Source organism: Prionailurus bengalensis, chromosome C2 (genome assembly GCF_016509475.1).
Source record: "Prionailurus bengalensis isolate Pbe53 chromosome C2, Fcat_Pben_1.1_paternal_pri, whole genome shotgun sequence".
NCBI classification, from domain to species: domain Eukaryota; kingdom Metazoa; phylum Chordata; class Mammalia; order Carnivora; family Felidae; genus Prionailurus; species Prionailurus bengalensis.
In genome coordinates this window covers 72,022,336-72,044,403 of record NC_057350.1, presented here as the reverse complement: position 1 = coordinate 72,044,403, position 22,068 = coordinate 72,022,336, and the positions used below count along the sequence as shown (strand labels likewise).

Sequence of the window (22,068 nt, the reverse complement as noted above, 5' to 3'; positions counted from 1 at the left end):
TTGGTGTTATTTCTTCTTTAAATGTTTGGTAGAATTCACCAGAAGCCATCAGGTCCAGGGCTTTTCTTAGCTGGGAGATTTTTGATTGTTGATTCAATCTCCTTACAAGTTATAGGTCTATTCATTTTTTATTTCTTTATGATTTAGTCTTGACAGGTTCTGTGTTTCCAGAAAACACATTGACCATTTCATCGAGGTTATCTAATTTGTTGGTGTATAGCTATTCACAGTGCTCACTTATAATCCTTCTATTTCTGTACGATTGGCAGCAAAGTCCCCATTTTCATGTCTGGTGTCAGTAATTTGAGTATTCCCTCTTTTTTATCTTAGTCCACCTAGCTACAAGTATATCAATTCTGCTGGTTTTTCTCAAAGAATCAACTTTTGGTTTTATTGATTTTCTCTAGTGTTTTATTCTCTATTTCACATATCTCTGCCCTAATTTTTATTATTTCCTTCCTTCTGCTAGCTTTGGGTTTAGTTTGTTCTTCTTTTTTCTAGTTCCTTAAGTTGCAAAGTTAAGTTCATTCCTAATGCTCTTCCTTTTTGTTATCTACTTTTCTTTCTTTTTCTTAATTCACCTTGCTGGAAGTTTGCCTAGTTTATCTTCATTTCTATTCTTAATTATATCCTCCATTCGGCTTTCTTTTTCCTTTTTCTTTCTGATTCTTCTAGTTCACCTTTCGTCTGAGAGTTCTAGATTTATGCAGAAAATATTCACTTTACAGTGTCCTGATCTAAGACTGTGTCTCCTTTTCTTATGGAGCCCTTAACTGTCAACACTTTAGAGCTCAGAAATCTGTAGATTCCTTAGGAGCACTGACTTAACATCTCAGATTTTGACCCTTTCACTCTTAAGTGTTTACCTTTCTTTCTTCTGATCTCAGCTCTGCATTCAGAAAATATTTTCTACACATTATCTGACATTCGTAGGTTTTGTAGTTAAAGACTTATCTCTTTTTTTTTATTTTTTAACCTTTATTTATTTATTTATTTATTTATTTATTTATTTTAGATATGAAATTTATTGTCAAATTGGTTTCCATACAACACCCAGTGCTCATCCCAAAAGGTGCCCTCCTCAATACCCATCACCCACCCTCTCCTCCCTCCCACCCCCCATCAACCCTCAGTTTGTTCTCAGTTTTTGAGTCTCTTATGCTTTGGCTGTCTCCCACTCTAACCTCTTTTTTTTTTCCTTCCCCTCCCCCATGGGTTCCTGTTAAGTTTCTCAGGATCCACATAAGAGTGAAACCATATGGTATCTGTCTTTCTCTGTATGGCTTATTTCACTTAGCATCACACTCTCCAGTTCCATCCACGTTGCTACAAAAGGCCATATTTCATTTTTTCTCATTGCCACGTAATATTCCATTGTGTATATAAACCACAATTTCTTTATCCATTCATCAGTTGATGGACATTTAGGCTCTTTCCATAATTTGGCTATTGTTGAGAGTGCTGCTATGAACATTGGGGTACAAGTGCCCCTATGCATCAGTACTCCTGTATCCCTTGGATAAATTCCTAGCAGTGCTATTGCTGGGTCATAGGGTAGGTCTATTTTTAATTTTCTGAGGAACCTCCACACTGCTTTCCAGAGCGGCTGCACCAATTTGCATTCCCACCAACAGTGCAAGAGGGTTCCCATTTCTCCACATCCTCTCCAGCATCTATAGTCTCCTGAGTTGTTCATTTTGGCCACTCTGACTGGCGTGAGGTGATACCTGAGTGTGCTTTTGATTTGTATTTCCCTGATAAGGAGCGACACTGAACATCTTTTCATGTGCCTGTTGGCCATCCGGATGTCTTCTTTAGAGAAGTGTCTATTCATGTTTTCTGCCCATTTCTTCACTGGGTTATTTGTTTTTCGGGTGTGGAGTTTGGTGAGCTCTTTATAGATTTTGGATACTAGCCCTTTGTCCGATATGTCATTTGCAAATATCTTTTCCCATTCCGTTGGTTGCCTTTTAGTTTTGTTGGTTGTTTCCTTTGCTGTGCAGAAGCTTTTCATCTTGATAAGGTCCCAGTAATTCACTTTTGCTTTTAATTCCCTTGCCTTTGGGGATGTGTCGAGTAAGAGATTGCTACGGCTGAGGTCAGAGAGGTCTTTTCCTGCTTTCTCCTCTAAGGTTTTGATGGTTTCCTGTCTCACATTCAGGTCCTTTATCCATTTTGAGTTTATTTTTGTGAATGGTGTGAGAAAGTGGTCTAGTTTCAACCTTCTGCATGTTGCTGTCCAGTTCTCCCAGCACCATTTGTTAAAGAGACTGTCTTTTTTCCATTGGATGTTCTTTCCTGCTTTGTCAAAGATGAGTTGGCCATACGTTTGTGGGTCTAGTTCTGGGGTTTCTATTCTATTCCATTGGTCTATGTGTCTGTTTTTGTGCCAAAAGACTTATCTCTTTTGCCATATTGCTGGAAATGGAGTTGTATCACTGTGACAAACAAAAATATTTGCTTAAAAATTGGACTATGCTATTGTGAAACTTTTGCTGCTGATATTGATTTTAATAGAGATGATGCAGCCTCCGAAAATATATTAATTGCCAAGAATCTATAATAAATTTAGTAAGTTTGGCATGTGTATGGCTTCTGTGTGGTAACTCAAAGCCAGATAATAGAGCAATGCTTAGGAAAATGAAATAAGGTTAATAATAATGTTTTCTAATCTAAAGCTTATCTGGATAAACCAAACTTTGTAACTTTATTGAAGAGAGTTTATATATAGAATTGAAAGTCCTGTAAGCAAATCTACTAATAATTCTGAATAAAGGTGGTCTCCTTTCAAAGTTGAAGCAGACTTGGAGTGCTTGGGCGGCTCAATCACTTAAGCATCTAACTCTTGATTTTGGCTCAGATCATGATCTCACAGCTTCTGAGATTAAGAGCTGCTTTGGTCTCTATGTGACAGTGTGGAGCCTGCTTAGGATTCTCTCTCTCCTTCTCTCTCCTTCTCTCTATCTCAAAATAAATAAACTTAAAAAAAATTAAGGTTGAAGCAGACTCATTTTGGGGTTAAATAGGGAACCAAGGACCTTCTAGCTCAATCCATGCATTTGTCCACACCAGCTTAGAAACATGTCATGTGTCATTAATTACTATTAACAAAGCATAGAAGGAGGCAAGTGAGTTACTTATATTTCAATAAATTAGAGCTGACTCATAATCATTCTCACTAACCTGAAAGTCTAAATTGCTTTCGTAAGATGAGAAAAGTGGTGAAATTATAGTCAACTCTAGGAACTACACTCAAACCTTCTTTGCTGGAAGTTTGTCCCTCTGCGAACTTCATCTGTTGGTTCACAACCCTCATTGGAGCTTCCTAGATATAATTTGAAACTGTACTCAGAGCACAGGGAGAGACTCATGAAAGAGACAGGCCACTCCAGCTTGGTAGGTGGCAGTTTTAATAATAGCAAAGGGAACTGACATTCAGGCTTGGGTGGCAGCAAGATGAATAAATCCCTGCACCTGCCCACCAAATCCCAAAAGTTTATGAAGAGGCCCTATCTGGGCTCAGTCACATTTACCATGCAGGTGCTTTTGACACCACATCACTATCTCAAGGCTATGTCCTTGAGTGGATAGCCTCCAGAAGTGGAAAAGGCAAGCAGAACCCACATTCCAAGAATAAGGAAAGGGGTGAGAAGCCTGAAAGTGCCTAGGCCCAGCTCAGTGAGCAATGGGGGTGCAGGACAGGTCACGTCTTTTTGACTACATTCATCAACATCATGCCTTCAACTAGTTATGAGCACTGAGGTTTAAAAAAAAGTTTGAGAACAGCTAGGGAACTAATGAAAACCCAAAAGAATAAGTATCTAAAAGAAAAAAAACAAAAAAGACTGAATGTTTCTTAAGTTCTTCTTTTGTTTAAAAGAATCAAGGCCTTTAAAATAAAATTCAGGAGGATGGTCTGCTGTACTGATTGAGGATTTGTCTACAACTACTGGGAGTGCAGTCAAATATTTTAAACAAACCAGATTAGTATGTAAATATTCGGCATAGCAAGTAAATTGAAAAAAAAATAGGCATGATCAATTAAATTACCATTATGTTATAACATGACCAGGGATAGAGTATGTACTCTCACTCTTTAGAATCTGCTAGATTGGAAGAAATGTTAAAAATGAGGAGGAAAAGTAGACATTTAATTGGCTTTGAAAAAAAAACAAAACTCACCTCAATAGCCTGCCCAAGATGTACACTAGAGGTACAATCAACAACATGCTAATTTGTTATTTCTACTCTGATATATCAGCACCTTCCACGAATGGACAGGCTCAGACAACACAGACCACAGGAGTACCTCAAACCAGCATCATGAACGAGACCATGAGAGACTCTCAAACCAGCACTAACTTGGCTATGAGCAGACCAAATACTTCATCCCACCTAAGTACACAAACCCTTAGACAACACAATTCCCAGGACACAGCCACCTATGGCAAAACAGGAACTTCATCTGCTTCCACTGTCAGCAACAAATCTTCCATGACGTCAGATATGTCCAAGTCACTGAACTCCACAGAGAACATTTCAGTCTTTTCTAGTGCAAGCAAAACACATGTCGTGACATCAGAGTTCCGCCAAACACTAATCTCCACAGACACCACTGTGGGAAACACACAAAACACATCATACCCTGAAACATCAAGTTTTACTGCTATCGCCTCAACAATCTCAGAGTCAACTGGACTAGAGGAACAGTCCATGGCACCCTCTTCCATCACTTCTGCTTCAGAGACAACAGTGTCTTCTCAACGCCACAGGACTCAGACCATGGACACCATCAGGGAATCTCAAACCAGCACTATCTCAGCAGTGATCACATCAACTCCTTCATTTTCCCTAAGTGGACACACCCTTACAGAGAGCATCTCACAGGAGACTTCCACCTCTGGGGAAGCACGCACTTCATCTCCTTCTAGTGTCAGCCGCAAACCTTCCACAGTGTCAGAAATACCCACGTCAACATCCTCCACAGAAGACACTTCAGCCTCCTCCCCGGCAAGCAAGTCACATGCAGTGACATCAGAGGTTTCCATAACACCAGTGTCAACAGACACCACTGGAGGAAACACAAAACACACATCATACTCTGAAACAGCAAGTTTTACCCCAGTCACCTCAACACTCTCAATGTCAACTGGACTAAGAGAACACTCTATGGCACGCTCTTCAGTCACTTCTGCTTCAGAGACAACAGCGTCTTCTCAAAGCCACAGGACACAGACCAAGGACAGCACCAGAGAATCTCAAAGCAGCACGAGATTGGCAGTGATCACAACAACCCCTTCATCCTCCCTAAATGGACACACCCTTACAGAGAGCACCTCACAGGAGACATCCACCTCTGGGGAAGCAAGGACTTCATCTCATTCCAGCATCAGCCACACACCTTCTGCAACCTCAGAAATGCCCCCGTCAACATCCTCCACAGATGATACTTCAGCCTCTTCCAGTACAAGCAACACAGATCAAATGACATCAGAGTTCCCCCAAACGCCTGTTCCCACAGACACCACTGAAGGAAACACAAAACACATATCATACCCTGAAACTGGAAGTTTGACCCCAGTCACCTCAATACTCTCAGTGTCAACTGGACTAAGAGAACACTCCACGGCACGCTCTTCCATCACTTCTGCTTCAGAGACAGCAACGTCTTCTCAAAGCCACAGGACACAGACCAAGGACAGCACCAGAGAATCTCAAAGCAGCACGAGATTGGCAGTGATCACAACAACCCCTTCATCCTCCCTAAAAGGACACACCCTTACAGAGAGCACCTCACAGGAGACATCCACCTCTGGGGAAGCAAGGACCTCATCTCCTTCCAGCATCAGCCACAAACCTTCCACAATGTCAGAAATGCCCACGTCAACAACCTTCATAAATGACACTTCAGTCTCCTTCAGTACAAGCAACAGACATCAAATGACATCACAGGTTCCCCAAACGTCTATTTCCACAGACACCACTGAAGGAAACACAAAACACTCATCATACCCAGAAACAGCAAGTTTTACTGTAGTCACCTCAACCTTATCAAAGTCAACGGGAGTAGAGGAACAGTCCATGGCACCCTCTTCCATCACTTCTGCTTCAGAGACCACAGCCTCTTCTCAGAGCCACAGGACCCAGACCATGGACACTATCAGGGAATCTCAAACCAGCACTATCTCAGCAGTGATCACATCAACTCCTTCATCATCCCTAAGTGGACACACCCTTACAGAGGGCACCTCACAGGAGACTCCTACCTCTGGGGAAGCAAGGACTTCATCTCCTTCCAGCGTCAGCCACAAACCTTCCACAGTGTCACAAATGCCCACGTCAACAATCTCCACAGAAGACACTTCAGCCTCTGCCAGTACAAGCAACAGACATCAAATGACATCAGAGTTCCGCCAAACACCAATCTCCACAGACACCACTGTAGGAAACACAAAACACACATCATACCCTGAAACAGCAAATTTTACTGAAGTCACCTCAATACCCTCAAGGACATCTGGAGTAGAGGAACGGTCCACGGCACCCTCTTCCATCACTTCTGCTTCAGAGACAACAGCGTCTTCTCAACGCCACGGGACTCAGAGCATGGACACCATCAGGGAATCTCAAACCAGCACTATCTCAGCAGTGATCACATCAACTCCTTCATCGTCCCTAAGTGGACACACCCTTACAGAGGGCATCTCACAGGAGACTCCCACCTCTGGGGAAGCAAGGACTTCATCTCATTCCAGCATCAGCCACAAACCTTCTGCAACCTCAGAAATGCCCCCGTCAACATCCTCCACAGATGACACTTCAGCCTCTTCCCGTGCAAGCAACACACATCAAATGACATCAGAGTTCCCCCAAACGCCTGTTCCCACAGACACCACTGAAGGAAACACAAAACACATATCATACCCTGAAACTGGAAATTTGACCCCAGTCACCTCAATACTCTCAGTGTCAACTGGACTAAGAGAACACTCCACGGCACGCTCTTTCATCACTTCTGCTTCAGAGACGGCAACGTCTTCTCAAAGCCACAGGACACAGACCAAGGACAGCACCAGAGAATCTCAAAGCAGCACGAGATTGGCAGTGATCACAACAACCCCTTCATCCTCCCTAAATGGACACACCCTTACAGAGAGCACCTCACAGGAGACATCCACCACTGGGGAAGCAAGGACCTCATCTCCTTCCAGCATCAGCCACAAACCTTCCACAATGTCAGAAATGCCCACGTCAACAACCTCCATAAAGGACACTTCAGTCTCCTTCAGTACAAGCAACAGACATCAAATGACATCACAGGTTCCCCAAACGTCTATTTCCACAGACACCACTGAAGGAAACACAAAACACACATCATACCCTGAAACAGCAAATTTTACTGAAGTCACCTCAATACCCTCAAGGACATCTGGAGTAGAGGAACGGTCCACGGCACCCTCTTCCATCACTTCTGCTTCAGAGACAACAGCGTCTTCTCAACGCCACGGGACTCAGAGCATGGACACCATCAGGGAATCTCAAACCAGCACTATCTCAGCAGTGATCACATCAACTCCTTCATCATCCCTAAGTGGACACACCCTTACAGAGGGCACCTCACAGGAGACTCCCACCTCTGGGGAAGCAAGGACTTCATCTCCTTCCAGCATCAGCCACAAACCTTCCACAGTGTCACAAATGCCCACGTCAACAATCTCCACAGAAGACACTTCAGCCTCTGCCAGTACAAGCAACAGACATCAAATGACATCAGAGTTCCTCCAAACACCAACCTCCACAGACACCACTGTAGGAAACACAAAACACACATCATACCCTGAAACAGCAACTTTTACTGCACTCACCTCAATACTCTCAAGGACAACTGGACTAGAGGAACAGTCCACGGCACCCTCTTCCATCACTTCTGCTTCAGAGACAACAGCGTCTTCTCAACGCCACGGGACTCAGAGCATGGACACCATCAGGGAATCTCAAACCAGCACTATCTCAGCAGTGATCACATCAACTCCTTCATCGTCCCTAAGTGGACACACCCTTACAGAGGGCATCTCACAGGAGACTCCCACCTCTGGGGAAGCAAGGACTTCATCTCATTCCAGCATCAGCCACACACCTTCTGCAACCTCAGAAATGCCCCCGTCAACATCCTCCACAGATGATACTTCAGCCTCTTCCAGTACAAGCAACACAGATCAAATGACATCAGAGTTCCCCCAAACGCCTGTTCCCACAGACACCACTGAAGGAAACACAAAACACATATTATACCCTGAAACTGGAAGTTTGACCCCAGTCACCTCAATACTCTCAGTGTCAACTGGACTAAGAGAACACTCCACGGCACGCTCTTCCATCACTTCTGCTTCAGAGACAGCAACGTCTTCTCAAAGCCACAGGACACAGACCAAGGACAGCACCAGAGAATCTCAAAGCAGCACGAGATTGGCAGTGATCACAACAACCCCTTCATCCTCCCTAAATGGACACACCCTTACAGAGAGTACCTCACAGGAGATATCCACCTCTGGGGAAGCAAGGACCTCATCTCCTTCCAGCATCAGCCACAAACCTTCCACAGTGTCAGAAATGCCCACGTCAACAACGTCCACAGATGACACTTCAGCCTCTACCCATGCAAGCACTAGACATCAAATGACATCACAGGTTCCCCAAACGCCTGTTTCCACAGACACCACTGAAGGAAACACAAAACACACATCATACCCTGAAACAGCAAATTTTACTGTAGTCACCTCAATAATCTCAAGGACAACTGGACTAGAGGAACAGTCCACGGCACCCTCTTCCATCACTTCTGCTTCAGAGACAACAGCGTCTTCTCAACACCACGGGACTCAGAGCATGGACACCATCAGGGAATCTCAAACCAGCACTATCTCAGCAGTGATCACATCAACTCCTTCATCATCCCTAAGTGGACACACCCTTACAGAGGGCACCTCACAGGAGACTCCCACCTCTGGGGAAGCAAGGACTTCATCTCATTCCAGCATCAGCCACAAACCTTCTGCAACCTCAGAAATGCCCCCGTCAACATCCTCCACAGATGACACTTCAGCCTCTTCCCGTGCAAGCAACACACATCAAATGACATCAGAGTTCCCCCAAACGCCTGTTCCCACAGACACCACTGAAGGAAACACAAAACACATATCATACCCTGAAACTGGAAGTTTGACCCCAGTCACCTCAATACTCTCAGTGTCAACTGGACTAAGAGAACACTCCACGGCACGCTCTTTCATCACTTCTGCTTCAGAGACGGCAACGTCTTCTCAAAGCCACAGGACACAGACCAAGGACAGCACCAGAGAATCTCAAAGCAGCACGAGATTGGCAGTGATCACAACAACCCCTTCATCCTCCCTAAATGGACACACCCTTACAGAGAGCACCTCACAGGAGACATCCACCACTGGGGAAGCAAGGACCTCATCTCCTTCCAGCATCAGCCACAAACCTTCCACAATGTCAGAAATGCCCACGTCAACAACCTCCATAAAGGACACTTCAGTCTCCTCCAGTACAAGCAACAGACATCAAATGACATCACAGGTTCCCCAAACGTCTATTTCCACAGACACCACTGAAGGAAACACAAAACACACATCATACCCTGAAACAGCAAATTTTACTGAAGTCACCTCAATACCCTCAAGGACATCTGGAGTAGAGGAACGGTCCACGGCACCCTCTTCCATCACTTCTGCTTCAGAGACAACAGCGTCTTCTCAACGCCACGGGACTCAGAGCATGGACACCATCAGGGAATCTCAAACCAGCACTATCTCAGCAGTGATCACATCAACTCCTTCATCATCCCTAAGTGGACACACCCTTACAGAGGGCACCTCACAGGAGACTCCCACCTCTGGGGAAGCAAGGACTTCATCTCCTTCCAGCATCAGCCACAAACCTTCCACAGTGTCACAAATGCCCACGTCAACAATCTCCACAGAAGACACTTCAGCCTCTGCCAGTACAAGCAACAGACATCAAATGACATCAGAGTTCCTCCAAACACCAACCTCCACAGACACCACCATAGGAAACACAAAACACGCATCATACCCTGAAACAGCAAGTTTTACTGCAGTCACCTCAATACTCTCAAGGACAACTGGAGTAGAGGAACAGTCCACGGCACCCTCTTCCATCACTTCTACCCCAGAGACATCAGCATCTTCTCAAAGTTACAGGACTCAAACCATGGAGACTATCAGGGAATCTCAATCCAGCACTATCTCAGCAGTGATCACATCAACTCTTTCACTGTCCCTAAGTGGACACACCCTTACACAAAGCATCTCACAGGAGACATCCACCCCTGAGAATGCAAGCACTTCATCTCCTTCCAGCGTCAGCCACAAACCTTCGGCAACCTCAGAAATGCCCCTGTCAACATCCTCCACAGATGACACTTCAGCCTCTTCCCATGCAAGCAACTCACATGCAGTGACATCAGAGGTTTCCATAACACCACCATCAACAGACAACACTGTAGGGTACACAAAACATACAACACACCCTGAAATAGGAAGTTTTACTCCAGTCACCTCAACACTCTCAAGGGCAACTGGAGTAGAAGGACACACAACACCCTCCTCTTCCATTACTTCTACTGCAGAGATGACAGCATCTTCTCATGACTACAGGACTCAGAGCATGGAGACCAGCAGAGAATCTCAAACCGACACTATGTCAGTCTTCATCACCTCAACTCCTTCATCTTCCTTAAATGGACACACTCTTACAGAGATCGTCTCACAGGAGATATCCACCTCTAGGAAAGAAAGCACCCTATCCTCTTCTAGTGTCAGCATTGCACCTCTAGCAACATCAGTTTTATTGACAGTACCAACCTCAACAGATACCACTGTAGGTAACGGAAAGGACACATCGACTCCTATTACTAGAACTGTTATTCCAGTCCCTTCAACAGTACCCATGAAAAGTGGACTAGAAGTACAATCAATTGCAATCTTTTCCAGCATATCTACTCCAGGAACATCAGCATCTACCCAGAATTACCAGACTCCAAGCCTAGAGACCACCAGAGAATCTGAATTCAGTGAAATTACATCAGCAACCACATCAGCTCTTTTATCTTTACCCAGTGGACATACTCTTTCAGGGAGAATTCCTCCGGCAATATCTCCTTCAGGTGAAGCAATCACTTCACCTACTTCCAGTGACAGTAAAACACCTTTGATGACATCAGAGACATTGACAGCCTCAACTTCAATAGACACTACTGTGGAAAATACAGGAGATACATCCCTACCTGTAACTAGTAGTTTTCCTCCATTAATTCCTAATGTTTCTACAACATGGCAGTCAGCAATACAACCAACACCACTGTCTATCAGTACTCCAGCTCCAAAAATATCTACAGTTTTCCATACCCACGCAGACACAGAGACAACAGGATGGCCTCATTCCAGCAGTTCAATGTCATTCATTCCAGATAAAACAACATTCACTTCCTCATCCTTCAGTGATAGCGGTCACACAACTCAGTCACAAAAAGAACTGTTTTCAACACCAATGGCTTCCACTATACTGGTTACAGAAAGTTCATCTTCTTCAATAGCTAGCAGTATTTCTTGGGTTACCTCTACAGTCTCAACAGTAGATGAAGAAGTGCCAACCCCACACTCCTATCTAAGCACATCTCCTCAGGAAACAACAGTGGCAATTTCCAAGTCTCACTGGACACAAGGCATAGGGACCACTGGAGATATTCATGTCAGCAGAAGCTCCAATGTAACCCAAACCATCAAAACAGTTACATCTGCATCTCCTTCATCCTTACTAAGTGAACACACATCTCAACAAACTATAACAGCAAGCCCAGCAAGGCAGTCAACACCACTCTCTAGCAGCACCTCTTCTCAAGAATCATCAGTTGTTTCCCAGATAGGTCATACTCAAGGTCCACGGACCACACAAGAATCCCAAACCACAAGTTTGATCTTCCCCATGACAGACACAATCAAGACAGTCACATCTGCAACTTCTCCTTTCAAATCAAGTGGACATTTGCCCTCAGAAAATGTTCCTCAGGATACACCCACCACAGGTGAAGTTACAACCTTCACACCAGCACCCTCAAGGGACAGCCACACAACTCAGGTCACTACCACTACCACAGAACTATGGACGTCACCAACCAGTGCTGACACCAGCCCGGGAACATTAAGAGGCACATCACTTTCCATTAAAAGCACCACTTTTCAGAGCTCTGTAGTTTCAACAACACTAGGCCCAAGAGGACAATCAACATCCCCTGCTTCTAGTGCCTCACCTGACACATCAGCCATTTCCCAAACCCACCAGACACAAAGCACAGTGACCACTGGAGAACCACATACCAACACACCAGCCTCCTTGGTAACAGATACCACCTTTTTGGCAGACACCCTCTTGGTGGGCACAGCTACAGCTTCTTCATCTACAGCAAGCAGCCAAACAACTTTAGGAAGTGCTTTCCCAGGAATATCCACCTCAGATAAGATCAAGAGTTTCTCACCAACTTTCTCCAGGGAAAACCACATAACTCAATCAAAAACTGAATTGTTGTCCTCTGCAGCAAGTCATGACACTACTCCAGGAACCATGGAATTGGTGTCCGTTATTGTCCCCAACACCTCTCAAGAAATATCAGCTGTTTCCCAGAAGGCTCAGACTCAAATTATAGGAAGCACCAGAGGATCTGAAGCCATAAGCTCAGTCTCCCAGGTGACTGACACCTTCTCAACAGTTACACCTCCACCTCCTTCATCTACACCAAATGTGCACATGTTACCAAAAACCACTGCCCACACTCTGTCATCTTCAGACACCAGCACAACACTTATCTCCAACCCAGTCAGAGACAGCCACAGAACCCAAACAGCAATGCCAACTTTGTTATCTGGGACAACTGAAGGGCCGACTACTGTTGTCTCTACCACCCTGAGTGATGTAGCCTCTCATTCTCCTTCTACAGTTTTGGTCACAAGTGAAGTCCAGAGAACAGCTCCAAGCTCAGCCCTCCATAAAAACATGACTGCAGTGACCATTTCCCCTGTGGGTTCTGTCAATAACTCCATGACAAATACCATGCAAGTCCCAACTTCCTCAGTGGGTGGGTCAAGCTCACCCATTTCTGAGCATCCTGCAACTGTTCAAACAGTAGCTTCTACTACTAACCCTACTACAAGGCCAATGTATATGAGTTCTAAGAATAATCATAACAGTGTTGCTGGATCCATACCAACTTTGTCATTTCAACCTACAACATATTCTTCAATCAAGACCACTCCTGATACTTCTTCAGTGTCTAAGTATTCTAAGAGTCCATTGCCTACTCTACAGCCATCCACAGACTATGCTTTCTCTGACTTTACTTCCTCTGGTAATATGGGCACAGCTCAGACCATATCAAGTTTCTATACTTCAACCAGTGACTCTTCATTCTCTCAATCAGCCCCTGGCCCCGCAGTCACCTGGAGCTCCACCACTCTATTCACAGGGCACTCTGCTCCTCTGTCTGTTACCAGCACTTTCCCAGCATCCACTGCATCCTCAAGCTCCATTGTGAAGACTCAAACACCAGGTAGGTGGGGATTCCAATATCTCGGTCTCTTACAGTGGCCCCATTGGCTCAATTCAGCCTAGAGTGCTTGAGAAAGATGGTGAGTTGACACTACCAGGCTGGCATTGAGGACAGGTCCACAAGAAGATGAGGTGAGTGGGGGTGTGGTGAGTGACAGGCTCACCATTCCCTCTGTCCCAAGTAGACAATTGTTTATGTTCGTGGAGTGATTTGGTTATGACCAAAAGACATAAAAGAGACTTTCTAGCTCTCTCTTCCAGCTCCTGAAGTCTGTGACTCTCTTTGACTCTGCTACTTTCTGACTATAAGACCCACTCCAGTTTTCTCTCCCTGCATGCCCAGGAGCAATCACAACTTCACTGAGGACAGGCAGCCAGAGAAGCACAACAACATCACTACCACCAACAACCTCCCAGACCCTTACAACGTCCACTACCAGCACATCTACAAGCAAACACTCAACTGCTGTCCCAGTCCCTATCAAGCCCAAGAAAGGTAAGTGATTCTGTAGACCTGGGGCCCCTCTACCTTGGGTTGGAGAGGATTGAGTTAGATGTAGATGCTGTAGTTGTGGCAGCCTGATTGGATCTACCAGTGAGGACCCTTGTGGGTAGCTTGGGGAGCCAGTTCTGTGGATACCTCTACTGTCTCATCTGGGCCATGGGAAGTCCAGCTGTTCCCCATCTCCACTTTAGAAGGGTGATGTAACTGAATACTCAGTCTCAGCCTGCTTGCTCATGGACTACCCTCTCAGGTTGTGAGCTCTCACAGGGGACAATGAGACAGCATCAGAGCTGGGTGTTGAGGGCTGGCTTTGTACATAGCACTGGGCGAAGAGGTGGAAATAGAGAAATGATTAAGGTGCTGTTCAGTAAGAGATAGATCTGATGCCTGGATAGGTGCAATTAGAGGAATAAATGCAGGGTATTAGACACACAATGGAAGACCTCTAGGGGGCATTCGGGTGTGCTTAAGGTGAAGAGGAGGCTTCCTGGAAAGAATGAATAGGAGTTGGGGAAGGGGAAGTGTCCCAAGCAGACAGGAGGCTTGAACAGCTTGAATAAAGGTGTAAACATGAAAAGTAGTCCCAGTGTCGTACAGGGAGGAGATCCCAAAGCACTTGGGGATGCTGGAAGCAAAGTGAAGAGTGTTGAGAAATGGGGCTTCCATGTGAGGGACCAAGGAAGACATGGCTAGATTTGTATTTCTGAATGACGCTATGTTGGTTGGAGCATTGAATGAATTTGGAGGAGGCCAGGAAAGATGTATACAGACTGTTGTGGTATTCCAAGCAAACCAGGGGAGGACCGCCAGGAAAGAAAGGAGGAGAGCCATTTGAGAAATAGTTAGGGCAAGGTTTCTCAAACTAGAGCCCAAGTACTTCTAAGGAGTCCGAGGACAAATTCTGGGGGGTCTTCCAGTTTATCTAGAGAAATACCATCTTGGGAAATAAGTCTCATTCTACAAAATGGTATTTCAATTACTCATCTTCACAACATTGGAGGAGTTTTATCTTTGAATCTTTGAAGGAATAATTTGTTGGTATTCTGATAGCAGGACCTTTTTGGAAATGGATGAGAGTACCCACCGAAGGGGTAAAATGAGGAGATGGGTTAAATGCAAGTGGCAACGGGGAGAGAGGAGTCTTTGATGGCTCCCAGTTGGGTGGAGGAGAAGCTTGGGGAAGCTCTCTGTCAGCCCTAAAGAAGTCAAGGCCCATGAGAACTTCCTCCACTTCTTTGTACTGGCCCAGGTGTTTCCCTCTTTCCCTATGGACCAAGCGTTGGAGATCAGGAGTTTGTCAGGAGGACTGTGGACTTCACCTCACCACTCTTCAAGCCCCAGATTGGCTTCCCTCTTGGCTCCTCTCTCCGGGATTACCTCTATGTGAGTCTGCAGCTGCAGCCCAAAGGGCAGGACATGTGACCTGCTTTTCTCTCTAGGGCTAGGAGATGGCCTGTGACAACGACCATGGCAGAAAGGAAGGGGGAATGCAACAAGCAACACCTACTAGGCACCTACTGTGTCCCTGCCACTGGCTCAGTTTGCATTCACATTCTTTAATGTCACAGTGCCAGCTGAGGAAGACTGGGAACTAGGCGAGGCTCCCACTACCCTCATGGACAAAAGCGTCTTCACATCAGTATAGAGATCTTGGGGTCCAATAAGCTCTCCACTATTTTCAGGGGACCTTTTTATGAGTAGGAAGCTCTACTTGGGAAACAACCTTTTGATGCTGTTTACATTTTCTATAATTATTTCCTGGTTCCTCAGTCCAAGTTCCCCATAGCTTCTGGAAGAGAGTTGGAATGCTAGTCATGGCCCCTGCAGCTCTCAGGGGCGGGTGTGGGGAGCTGAGGCAGGACATGCTAAGATAGGGCAACACAGCGATGGGAGTGAAAGTAGCAATCCTCTTGGCCCCATCTGATGTGGATGGACCTTCAGGATGGGGCTGAGGAGATTCACCCAGAGGTCTCTATTCTCTGATGGGCCCATGTATAGGTGGGGTCAGCCACTGAAGCAGGGCAAAACATACCATGTCAGGAAGGACTTAGAACAGAGGAGTGTCCTGCAGGTTATGAGCATTTGAGTGTGAACTATGTAAAGTGGGCTCTCCCAGCAGGCGGGGAGATGAATGTATGACCTTGTAGAGGTTGTTGACATCTCTAAAGTTCTACCCAGAACTTGGGGGTCACACTTCTGAGGAGCTTGCCCAAGGCTGGGACATTTCCTTCCTGACTCCCTCCTTGAATACTAATCAGAAGAGTCTTTGTGTCCAGTTCACAGATAATGGCCAGATCATTTTCCCGGAGTCAGAGTACCAGATTTTCTCCTACCCCAATCCTCCCCTTAGAGGCTTCACAGGCTGGGACCCTGTGGCCCTGGTGGCTCCATTCTGGGATGATGCTGATTTTTCCAGCAGCCATGGAACCATATTTTACCAGGTAAGCCTTTCAGACTCCAGCATTCGGGATCCCTCAGCAGCCAGCAAGGATAGACAAAGGGCTATGTTGAGGGTGTGCAAGTGTTACTGCTGTCAGAGCCTGGGCTCGGTGTGGGCAGAGAGTGATGCTTAAATATGAGGGTGGAGAGGAAACTGCAGGACTGTTACACAGACTCAGGAATACCCTATCACAACCATGAGAAGACCTGCAGTTGGTACCCTCATTTCCTTGTCTTTTCTGCCTTCCTTTCCTAGGAATATGAGACACTCTATAATGAACACAACCTGCTAGTCTGGCAGGTGGAGTCTTGGATTAAAAAGTTCGCACACATCCGGAACTACAAAGCCAGGTGGACCCTAAAGGTCACATGGGTCAGTGCCCCTGCCTATCCTGCCCAGTGGACCTTTGGGGTGAGTGGACCAATGAATAGCTCCCTGAGAACCATTTGGAAGCCAGATATCCTAGAGTGCTAGGCAGGGGACATTCTTCTAACTTCCTCTCTGATTCAAGGACACATTGCTGATTATAGCACCATTTCACCCCCACCCTGTTTACTGAGCACTCACCTAATACTCCTTGGGTTGAAACATTGGAAATGGAATTTTTGCCAGCTGTTGGCAATTTATATGGCTCAACCTGATATTATTATCCACATTTTAGAGATGAGGAAGATGATGGTTAGAGAGGTTAAGCAACCTGCTCAAGGTCACCCAGCTGGCAAATGACAAAACCAGGCTTGGAACTGAGGTTTTTCTGGACTTCCAACTCTGGCTTTCAGCTGCAAGGCCATCCTATAGAAATGGTTGCACCACACAGTGTCCTTGCTCTTCCTTCTGGGGACTCAGCTCTTATAGTCCTTGTGTGTGATCTAAAGTCACTCATTTCTTCATTGGTTCAACAAGTTCATTGGTTACCTACTTTGTACAAGCACAGTGCTTAGCATCTGCCTTCAGAGAACCTCCAGTCTCACCTGCTGTCATCCGTCTACAATATTTAGGTTAAGGGGACATTTGGACAATGTCCTTAAAAATATCCCAGGGAAACTAAATAGGCCTCTCTCAGCTCTCTGGGGTCATGGCTACTCTTTCTGAGGCCTGAGGCTTTCTCACACAGTCTTCTAACTGGATCCTAAACCAGAGCCCTTTATTGCCCCTCCCTGGACAGAAGTCATAAAGCAGGCAAATCCACCATGGAAGGGGCTTTGACACCCAGGGTGAAAGCTGCCCTACACCATCCCTAACTTGCTCTAGGTAGGCCAGGAAAAGATGATGTGGGTGCCTGGGCAGGGGTGTGGGGAGTGAGATGGGACATCAGGAAGGAGACCCCAGATCTCTCACAGGCATCCCTATGTTTGTCTCCAATCAACCTCCAGACCAACACCTACCAGGCCATCCTCTCCACAGACGGGAGCAGGTCCTACGCCCTGTTTCTCTACCAAAGTGGTGGTATGCAGTGGGATGTGACCCAGCGCCCAGGCAACCCAGTCCTCATGGGCTTCTCCAGGTAGGACACGGACAGACAGTCAGCACTGAGTAGAAAATAGGAAGTGGTGCAGGGCAGGGATTTTGCTGTGCACCCACCCCCATCCCCCAGGACAGGCATGAAGTCTCCTTACTGTTGCTTCTGACTCACCTACTCTGCCTCCTGCTTCTTGCTATTTCAAATTAAAAGATACCAATTCACTTGGCCATTCTCTTTCCCATCCCAGTCCCCACACATTGTAATAATTCCCAGAGCTTTGACTTCTCTGATATCTATGGACATTAGACAACCTCTCTTGACTTCTCAAATATCCCAATAGTAACAGCCAAGATTCATTACACTATTCATTTGATTATCACAAAAACCGCATGAAGGAGATACTCTTTGTTACCCATTCCGCAAGTAAGAAAACTGAGGTAAAAATAGATCAGTAATTGCCCAAAGTCACAGAGCTGGGAAGCAGCAAAGAAGGAACTGGAACCCAGACATTTGAAGCTGAAATCTGCCTTCCTGACTTCTGGTGGGCTGAGAATTAGCCCCTCACCCAAGGCACCAACAGTTTGTGTGGGGTCAGTGGGAAAGACAGAGAGTGGGGGCATGGGGCTGTGGATTCCTCTGTATGAAGGTGACTCGATCTCTGGCAACAGTTCTCAATCACAGCATTTCCAGATGCTGGTGTGTGCAATCAATTGTGAAGGTCACGTGTAATTTGCTACTGGTAATTGCTGCAAATTCTCTGAGATCGTGTTCAGGGTTGCCCCTATAATTACATTGCTTTCACTTGCTTTCTGATGTGCTGTAAAAGAGAAAAGAGTGGAATTATCCAAGTAGCTAGGGATTTCACACCCTCCTGAGTAGCCCGTGGTATGTGTCACACCTGCGTGCCTCACCTCACCTGTGTCAGAGAGGAAGCAAGGTGAGGAGTCACTGCTCTGAGGCATGCACCCAGAGTGAGGCTACAAACTCCACTCTAGGATTTCCCTTTTCCTGGAGCAGTGCTGTGAGCCTCAACACCAAGGGTGGTACACCCATTGCATCAGATCCTCACTCAGTTCTGAGGGATCTACAGATGTTACAGCATTTAATCCTCACAATACTGTGAGGTGGATGCTACTGTTGTCTCTTTCCTACCAATGTAAAACCTACAGATACAAGAGGTTAAGTAACTTGCTCATGGCAACCATGTTACTAAGGGCTGGAATAGGGCATTGAATCCATGTTTGTCTAAATGCAGAGACTGGCTTTTAGCCCTCACCATGTACTGTCCCCTACACAGCCCTCTGTCCCATCCCCAGGTGAAGGGAAACTAATCAGAAGGAGGCCTGAACTCTGTTGTTTTCACACCCCTGTCTCATAACCAACTTCTTATAGTTAGCAACCAGATGTAGAATAGATTAGGGTCATCCCACCCTTCACCCCCCCTCTCTGCCCTCTCCTGCCTGCTGCTGGGAGTCAGTGATGCTGGCTGACTGATGAACTGACTTCATAACTGACTGACAAGCTGATATCTAATAATTAGCTGGACCGAGTGACTGTCTTTCCAACTGACTGGATGAATGTATAACTTGCCGACTGAGAGGAAAGACCCTGGGAGTGACAGAGACCTGAAATTCTTTCCTTTGCCTGCAGTGGAGATGGGTATTTTGAAAACAGCCCACTGACATTCCAGCCAGTGTGGGAGAAGTATCATCCAGACCAATTCCTGAATTCCAACTCAGGTAAAAGCACCACCTCTCCACACATGAGCTGGACTCAAGTCCTTCTGTCCTCAACTCCAGGTGTCATGACAGTCCTAGAGAGGCAGCTCTGTAGTGTCTCCACCATCCCAAAGGGTGTCCCCGGCATCATCTGACCCCCAAGTGTAATCAGGACTTGGCACTACCCAAGGCACAGCTGGTACCTTCTGCACCCTCATGTAGTATAATCTCAATTGGAGCTATATGTCTTTTCCCTGGGATGAGGCAAACCCAGGTCTCTCAGTGGGGCCCAGAGCCTGGGAGTGAGGACAGGGTCATGGCAGGAGGTGGGGATGTGAATGGGCACTGAGGACGATACTCCAAGTGTCCTGTCCCGGAGCTGGAATGAGAATCCCGATGAGATCCCTTGAGGGAATCTACCAAGAGGAGTTCTAGAGGTCTGACATTCTTTCAGTCATCATTTGTTGAGCACCCACTGTGTGCTGGATGCTGTGCTAAGAGTCAGGAATATGAAGGGGGGAAAAAAAGGAAAAAGACTATGTTTGCTCTTTTTTTAAATTTTTTTTAACGTTTATTTATTTTTGACACAGAGAGAGACAGAGCATGAACGGGGGAGGGGCAGAGAGAGAGGGAGACACAGAATCGGGAGCAGGCTCCAGGCTCTGAGCCATCAGCCCAGAGCCCGAAGCGGTGCTAGAACTAACGGACTGCGAGATCCTGACCTGAGCCAAAGTCGGACGCTTAACCGACTAAGCCACCCAGGCACCCCCATGTTTGCTCTTAAATAGCTCTCACTCTAGTAAGAGGGCCAGTACTTCAGCATCAGGAGTCCCCATGGGACATGAATCGATATACTGTCCAGCGATCCCAAAGGGAAAGAAATTATAGTTTCCAAAATGTGAGTAGAATGAAGGACATTTTAGCATTAGAAATCAGCCATGTAGATTATGAAGTATAAATCTACTTCCATTTGTTCTGTGGCAAACTTGTGGTAAACAGAAGCTAAGTGGAATCATGGGTGCCATCTTGTGGAGATTCGGGCCCTCCTATCAAGATGCATCCACTTGAGACCTTGTGTGTGTGTGTGTGTGTGTGTGTGTGTTTGTGTTAGGGGGAGTATCTGATTTGTTTCCCATGATATCAGGCCATCGTGGAGAAGATCCATGAATAGAAAATCATAAACAATAATTATTTTCTTCAAAACCTTAACAAATTGTAGTTATCTTGATAATTTCTTCTTTTATGTGGGAACAGGGTCAAAATCTAATACATTATGTCCTGTTGTGTCTTACTGGATCCTGGAGCCCCCTTCTCACTCATGGCTATTGCAGTGGACAGTATGTAACTTACAGTTAAAGGTCAACTTAAATTCAAACCCCTGTCAAGGTTTCTTCTCCCAGCTACTTCTCCTTTCCGAGGATGGCATCTGGACACAGTGGAAGCCTCCTCAGCCTCATGGTGCTGGAGTAAGCCCCTGCTTTGCATATCAACTTCTCTGTGGCTCTCCAGCTGCCTTCTGTCCTGGCTATTTTGGCCACTGACATGTCTGAGCAGGGGGAGAGGGAGGGTCTGGGAAAGCCAGGTGTCTGAGCTGGTGGCTGGTGGTGTCACTTAGTGAGGTAGAGGATGCATGAGGAGAAACTGGTCTGGGGAGATTGGAAGGTGTTGGAGCTTAGAGTGGCAGATGGGAGGGTAGAGGATCAGTGGACTGAAGGTCAGGGCTAGGGTCTGGCTCTGAGTGGGTGTGGGCCTCCCTGCCCAGCACTTGTCCTAGGGTTTCTCCCCTAACACTCAAGCTTTAATGGTTTTTGGAGGTCACATGAAAGAGACCAATCTGAACTGGGTCCCGTCCCTGGAAGAGCCATCCAGAGTGGGGGAGGGGCATACAAGGTGCAGTTATGAGTTGGGTTGCTAAAGCAGAGCTCGTGGCCCTAGGTGCTGGGATAACCCCTTTTTCTTGTACTTCTCTAGGTCTCCAGGGCCTGCAGGTCTATAGGCTACACAGGGGAGAAAGGCCCAACTACCGTCTCAGGTGCCTGCAGTGGTTGAATAGACAGCCCCAGTGGCCTCAATGGGGCTGGAACCAGGTGTCCTGCCCTTGCTCCTGGCAGCAGGGACTGTGGGACTTACGATTCCAGCCCATCAGCATAGGTAATACCTCCTTCCTGTCTTTTGGGGCACACCCACTGTCTCCCATAAGCCCACCCACCAACCCTCTGGTCATACCTGACCTGTCCCTTCCAGGGTCCCTCCCCAAGCCTCCCCCCTGCATCCCTGCCCCCACCACAGGCACTGGGCC

The 22,068-nt window shown here is 46.3% G+C and overlaps 1 protein-coding gene across 1 annotated transcript in view; it reads left to right on the top strand.

Annotated features, from left to right (window-relative positions):
• The window catches only part of MUC4 (mucin 4, cell surface associated), a 51,935-nt gene that overhangs the window by 14,963 nt on the left and 14,904 nt on the right, over window positions 1-22,068 (top strand). The window contains exons 2-9 of the mRNA XM_043594440.1: window positions 4,262-13,645; window positions 13,988-14,140; window positions 15,399-15,532; window positions 16,426-16,590; window positions 16,845-17,000; window positions 17,963-18,093; window positions 19,702-19,790; window positions 21,741-21,920. Of these exons, the coding sequence (XP_043450375.1) occupies window positions 4,262-13,645; window positions 13,988-14,140; window positions 15,399-15,532; window positions 16,426-16,590; window positions 16,845-17,000; window positions 17,963-18,093; window positions 19,702-19,790; window positions 21,741-21,920 (10,392 nt within the window). The remainder of the gene's footprint in view (window positions 1-4,261; window positions 13,646-13,987; window positions 14,141-15,398; window positions 15,533-16,425; window positions 16,591-16,844; window positions 17,001-17,962; window positions 18,094-19,701; window positions 19,791-21,740; window positions 21,921-22,068) is intronic.